This window comes from Herpailurus yagouaroundi, unplaced genomic scaffold, assembly GCF_014898765.1.
Source record: "Herpailurus yagouaroundi ecotype Mexico unplaced genomic scaffold, PumYag 142, whole genome shotgun sequence".
NCBI classification, from domain to species: domain Eukaryota; kingdom Metazoa; phylum Chordata; class Mammalia; order Carnivora; family Felidae; genus Herpailurus; species Herpailurus yagouaroundi.
Window position 1 is genome coordinate 46394249 of NW_024412397.1, and position 6947 is coordinate 46401195.

Consider the following 6947-nt stretch of genomic DNA (forward strand, 5'->3'; position numbering starts at 1 on the left):
AGCCCTGTGTTGGGCTGTGTGCTAGCAGCACGCGGAGCCCTGCTTGGGATTCTCTGTCTCCCTCTCTCTGCCCCTCCACACTTGCACTCTTTATCAAATTAAATAAATAAACTTAAAAAAATGTGGGAGGAAGAGAATGACAAGTATGGGAGCCAACATTATGTTTTTAGAACATAGGTAGAGAAAGAAGGCAGAAATAGATCTGTAAATAATAGCTCCTTCTCCTCCTGTAGTCTTAAAAATGGGGATTTGGAAAGAAACTAACCATTTGCTTTCTTCACCAAAATATCCCCAAGAAGGGAACCAGGTGTTGCAGACCACCTTGTATCTGTGTTTTTCCTTTCGCCCTTTTGTGAACTCTCAAGGTTAGTCAGTGATTTTCTTCACACTTTCATTAGGAAATTTGCCAAAGGCATCCTTTTGAGGCAGCTGTCTCTGTACCCTTGGAGGCCATCAGTAATGTTTCCGATCTATAGGAGTCGTCGGCACAAAAATGTTGGACTGAACTGAGTCTTCGTGGTTTAAAACGTTCCCTTGCCAAAATTTATTTCCCCCTCAAACAGTACAAAGTATATCATATTTAGGGGCTTCCTGTCCTTTCATAAATTTTTGTTACAGTGACTTTTCAGGTAAAATCCATCATTAATAGTAAATATGTCTAGATATATTAATAATGAAAGTAAACTTAATTTTTAAAACATAATTTAAGTAACAACAGTGAACACATTAAAATCCTTGTATATAAACAAATGTGAATTTTGGTATAGAATATTTAAAAAACTTATTTTCACTATCGAGATTTTATAAAGTAAAATATACTTTAATTGTGGTGTTCTTTTGGTCTGAGGTGGTCAGAAGATATCTTCACACTAATGATCTTGTTAAGTTTGGGGGTCATATGAAATTTGATGTAAATAATTGTTATTAAAATGCATTAGAATAAGTTGAAATGTATTTGTGTTTTTGTTCCTATTTAGTTTAATAGTACAGGCAACTGTTACATGCATCTTTAATATATTAGTCTAACTGTTTCTCTTGTTTTACTAAACTGTCTTCTTTCAGCCACCCACACAGAATATGCCTATGGGTCCTGGAGGGATGAATCAGAGCGGCCCTCCCCCACCTCCACGCTCTCACAACATGCCTTCAGATGGAATGGTAGGTGGGGGTCCTCCTGCACCACACATGCAGAACCAGATGAACGGCCAGATGCCTGGTAAGTTTTTCTCCTCTAAGACATTAACACCAGAGTTGCTTAGCAACTGAAACGACATGGGGGCTCAAGGGATACTAGATTGTTGATGACAAAACTGCTTTGAATGCCCCCGAGTACAAGCTCTCTTAGAGTTTGTTAGCTACAGAGCTACGTGACCTGTATTCAGTGTTTATCAGGCTGCCCTTGGGCTTTGATGTAGCTGACACACAGCATTCCTCTGATGAACAGAACTGGCTAAATTTAGTCTGTCTGAAACTATGCAATACAGCTGGCTTTAGAAGCTTTTTGGAAAAAAAGGCATTGCGCCATGACTTAAGAATTAAAATCTCTTTATAGATTATAAAGGTATTATAATATTTCCTTGGGTTTTGTATTTACTTAAAAATTTACTGGTCTCAGAAACGGTATTGCTGGAAAAAACACATGAGGAAAAGAAAGAAAACAATCTGTAAAGTGCTAATGTAATATATTTAGTATTTCCACATTGATACTATTGAAGCTGAGTATAAATTTTTACAAATATATATGTTTATGGCATAATATAAATATGGAAATTGATATTAAAGCAAATTTAAAGGAAAAATAATTTCAGATGTTTTAGATAATGAGTTATTCCTTTTACTATTTTTCGGTTCTAAGTTTGGAGCCATTTAGAGTATCTTCCAGGCCGTTGGATGCTTAATTAGTTACCTTTTGCTGATTTGAACTTTTAATCTGAAAAGTATCATTAAACTCTTTTGTTTTTGCAACAATAGCTACAACCCATACCCATAATTCTTGGTGGGTTGTTTTCTTCATTTAATGTGAGAATATTTTTACTTTCTAAAGACAAAGGCTATTTTCATTAACAAAGTATTATACAGATAGCAATAATGAAAGTAAATGAAATAACAAAGCAATTCATTTGTAAAATTAGTAATTAGCATCTTTAGGATAGTCTTGTCTTAGCTGATTGTGTTGGTTGGTAGCATTGGTATCCAGGGACAGTGGGTGTAGAAAATGAAGTAAAGGAGAACACAGAGCAAAAGAAGCCAGATATCCCGGTTTATAAAAGATGGGTGTGCGATTGATCGTGTAGAAGGGTGATGCTGTTTCAGTGGCTGTCTTCTGTTTCCTTTGGGGGCTTGCCACAGTCCATGGCCCCCATGACCCACACCCTGGGAGGGGAGAAATAGGAATAAAGACCTCTAACTACTTGTTATGTTGTAGTCAAGAGGAAACTTCTGGTGAGTCCACATTTAGCCCATCAGGACCTGTTGCTTTTAGAACTGGAAGGGTAGTGCGAGTTAGGAGTTTTGTGACGTTTTATGGTCGTACTGTTAATTAGAATTTTGACTTCTCCATATAAATTCAAGCTTAAGGCCAGAGAAACACTTGAGCAGCAATGTAATTATTGTTAACGTGACATTTGGGTTTTTGTATAAGGCCATCTGGAGTAGTTACATTCTTTATAAACCAGAGATTTTTCAACTAGTTATGACATAGGTTGTCCAGAACACTGTAGAGCTTCCAAAATAGTCTCTTATAGAGTGTTCTAGTTAGGTGTAGGAGAAATTGGTCCAGTTACTTATGTTTCCTTTATTTAAAACCTCCTTAATAGAGCTTAGCCAACTTTTTTGCGCACACAAATTTGTATCTAGTCTTTCAGTTTCCTATTTTTGTGTTGTTTTTTATTATTTTGTAAATCTAAGTCATAGAGCTACTTATATCTTCTTTGATCTTGGTCAGATAACATCAGTTTCAGATTCCTTTTTAAAAATGTTTAACTGATTTGAAAAAAAATAAGATAATGTATGTCTCTGGTACCAAAATCAAAAGGTACCAAAGGGTATACAGCCCTTACCTCCAGATACTTTGTTCCAGAGAGTCATTGGTGTCTGGGTATCCTTCAAGAGATAATTCTCTGTATCTAAAACATATGCATATTCACATTCCTTTTTCTTTTGTCTTACTCTTAAAAAAAAAAATACAAGTGGTGGCATATATTATGTAGTATTATGTTTAATATTTTTCCCTCTTAAAGATATATCTTAGAGACCATAAGTATATAAAAATATATTTTGGAGACCACTCAGTACATAAAGAGCTGCCTTATGCTTTTGGTGGCTGTATTTCATTCTTTTTCATGGATGCCCCTAATTTATTTGAACTATTCCCTTATAATGAAATACAGGTCATGTCTAATCTTCTGGTATTAAAAACTATGCTGATATGAATATGCCTGTAAAATAAAAGCAAGTAAACAAGTAAATAAATACGTATGCAGTTTTGCATTCATGGACATATGCACACGAAGACCTGTATATTTATAGGATAAAGTCCTAGAACTGCAACTGCTGTGTGAAAGATACATACATTTTAAAATATGGTAGTTATTGCCAGGGCACCTGGGTGGTTCAGTCGGTTGAGCATCCGACGTTGGCTCGGGTCATGATCCCATGGCTTGTGAGTTCGAGCCCACGTCGGGCTCTGTGCTGACAGCTCAGAACCTGGAGCCTGCTTCAGATTCTGTTTCCTTCTCTCTCTGCCCCTCCCCTGCTCACAATCTGTCTGTCTCTCTCAAAACTAAATAAACATTAAAAAAATTAAATAAAATATGGTAGTTATTGCCAAATTGCTCTACATAAAAATAGTACTTATTTATATACTTATATACCTCAACAATGTATGAAATTACTTTTCTTCAGAGATCAAAACTTTGGGTCTTTAGAATCTGAAAAATGAAAAAAGGATCTCATAATTTTAATTGGCCTTTTTATTATAAATGAAGCAGGCAGTCCTCTCATATTTATGTCTCTTTGGTAGTTTTTGTGTGAACTAATCATTCCTGTCCCTTGCCTTTTTTTTTTTTTTTTTTACTGCTGGTGGTCTTTTACTTACTTTATATGTTCACGTAATTAGTTCAGTCTGTGATATGTCTTGTAATAAATTTTTTCCTACTTTTTAATACTTAGTTTCGTTTTGTCTGGTTTGGTCATACTTACATTTTTTTATTTTTATGTAGTCTAGTCTAGTTTATCAGTTTTTTATGGCTCTGGGTTTTCTGGCATGCAAGAAGGCTGTTCCACTTCAAGAATATTTTAAAAGTTCTTTTTAAAATTCTCTTTTATGGTTTCTTTTCCTCATTTTCTTTTTTAATGTTTAATATTTTATTCATCTAGAAATATTTTTGGTGGAAGGAATGTGGTAGGACTTTTTCCAGATGGCTACTCATTTGTCACACTATTTATTGAATTTCACCACTATTATCATTTACAGAATTAGAAATTTGGGTGTGTTTTTAGACTCTGCTCTGGGTCCATTGATCTGTTAATTCATTTATATGCTAGTACTACACACTTTTCATTACTTCAGCTTTAGAGGCACCTGGGTAGTTCAGTCCATTAAGTGTCGAGCTCTGTGTCGAGCTCTGTGCTCTTTGGGCAGAGTCTGCCTGGGGTTCCCTCTCTCTCTGCCCCTACCCCATTCATGCACACATGCTCTCTCTCAAACTTAAAAATAAATAAATAAAAATAAAAAATTACTTCTGCTTTATATGTTTGCTCTCTTATAAAGCTAGTTGATCATTGCTTTTCTTTTTCAGAATGTTGCTGGTTTCTAAAAGCATTAGTTTCTTAATCTATAAAATGGGAATAAGTTCTCCCTCACAGTATTTGCTCTCATTCATGTAATGCATTTACTTTGCTTGCTGTTGATTAAATACTCAAGTTATTGTTTGCTATTGTTATGGTATGCAAAAGAAAATAAAAAGCTCTTTAAAGTACTTTTTAATAGACCATGTGTTTTAACTTTCATATTTGGTTCTGACCACTTTTCTTCAAAGGGCCTAACCATATGCCTATTCAGGGACCAGGACCCAATCAACTCAATATGACAAACAGTTCCATGAACATGCCTTCAAGTAGCCACGGATCCATGGGAGGTTACAACCATTCTGTGCCATCATCACAGAGCGTGCCAGTACAGAATCAGATGACGATGAGTCAAGGGCAGCCAATAGGAAGCTATGGCCCCAGACCAAATATGAATATGCAACCAAACCAAGGTAAATAAGCTTGATATCATTCTCCACTAGAATGCTATGTTAGCCATCGAAAGTAAAACAGTTATTTCAAGTTGGTAGCTGATTCTTGAAAATACAGTTTAAAGTAAGTAATGGTCATTCCTATAAAAAAGGAACATTGAACTTGACACTAGTTTAATTGTTTTTGCATTTAGAAGTTAAATTGCTTAATTTAGCTTTTAAGCTTATTTACTTTCATGTCTTTTGGACAGTTCATTTGAGATTGTTGTATTTTTATTAAAAAAATTTTTTTTAATAGATGAATAGCCAAACATTTGTTTAGAGCTAGAAGGTTGAGAAAATATAATTTTATCTTAGCAAGTATAAGCTATTAAACTTTTACTCGATGGTTTTGTTTTGTTTTTTTTTTTTACTTATTAAGGATTTATTAATTTATATGAATTTCCCTTGATTTTTATGAATGTTTTCTGATGTGTTTCAGCATTAAGAGGTAATTTTAACGTAATTTGTTATTAGAGTTTTCAGTAGAGATGCTGCTGTATTCTTCTATTCTTAGAATGGGGTGAAGTCTATTAAAGTTTGTTACCAATCTCAGAGAATGAAATTATCATGTTTCTTTTTTAAATATTCTTGTGAATAATAACTAAAAACCAGTAAGTGGCGCTCTGTTCTGTTAATTGCCTGCTAAAACATTTGGCATATTGCCAGCCTAAAGCTATTTCAGTTGCAAAATGTGAGGTTAAGTGTAAGATAGAATTCATATTTGCAAAAATTTTTTCTAGATTTAGATTTTGAAAAACAAAGCACAAAAGTGTACCCAGATAAAGGGAGTTAAGGTTAATTTGTTGATAATTACTTATGATGAAATAATATATTCTAACACTTAAATAGTAATACAGAAGCTTTTATATTTTTGATGAGATACACTGAAAACAAAGAGAGCCAATATAATAAATTATCAGTGTAGCTTCACAAAAGTGGCACTTGCTCCATTTCTCCCCTCCCCCTCAAGTTGTTTAGTGCCCATGATGGAATTTCTTTTTTTTTTATAAAATTAGGTCAATTAAAGGTTTAGAATAACAGCAAGATCCAGTCAGTGGCAGGTCAGAGGGGAGTTCGGAGGTTTCTCCATACAGTTGGGTTACCAGGAGAGAGAGAGCAAGAAATTTGGTAATGATTCTCACAGCATCTACAGTAATGATGGCACACTATTTAGAAACTGTAATTAAGAAAATGATAGGGTGTTTACAAGAATGGATGTTGCTATAAGATTTGGAGAACAAAAAAATAATGCATATAGCAATGTGCATGTAGAAAATAGTAACTGATTTTTGGAGAAAGGAATTGAGGTTTTTATAGGAATTTTTTGTTCTAAACGTAGGGACCAACTGTTCTTTTTATTTGTTATTTATTTAAAAAATTTTTGTAATGTGTTTTTATTTTTGAGAGAGAGATGGCATGCGAGTGGGGGAGGGGTAGAGAGAGAGGGAGACACAGAATCTGAAGCAGGCTCCAGACTGAGTTCTCAGCACAGAGCCTGACATGGGACTCGAACCCATGAACCGCGAGATCATGACCTGAGCTGAAGTTGGATGCTGAGCCATTCAGGCGCCCCTTTTATTTATTTTTTTGAGACAGAGAAGGCACAAGTGAGCAAGGGGCAGAGAGAGAGAGAGAGAGAGAGAGAGAGAGAGAGAGAGAGAAAGA

At 34.9% G+C, this 6947-nt stretch overlaps 1 protein-coding gene across 5 annotated transcripts in view; it reads left to right on the forward strand.

Annotated features, from left to right (window-relative positions):
• The window catches only part of SS18 (SS18 subunit of BAF chromatin remodeling complex), a 90058-nt gene that overhangs the window by 39133 nt on the left and 43978 nt on the right, over positions 1 to 6947 (forward strand). For all 5 annotated transcript variants that reach the window (XM_040479187.1, XM_040479191.1, XM_040479192.1 and 2 more), the window contains exons 4-5: positions 1063 to 1216; positions 5040 to 5261. In XM_040479187.1, coding sequence (XP_040335121.1) covers positions 1063 to 1216; positions 5040 to 5261 — 376 coding nt within the window. The remainder of the gene's footprint in view (positions 1 to 1062; positions 1217 to 5039; positions 5262 to 6947) is intronic.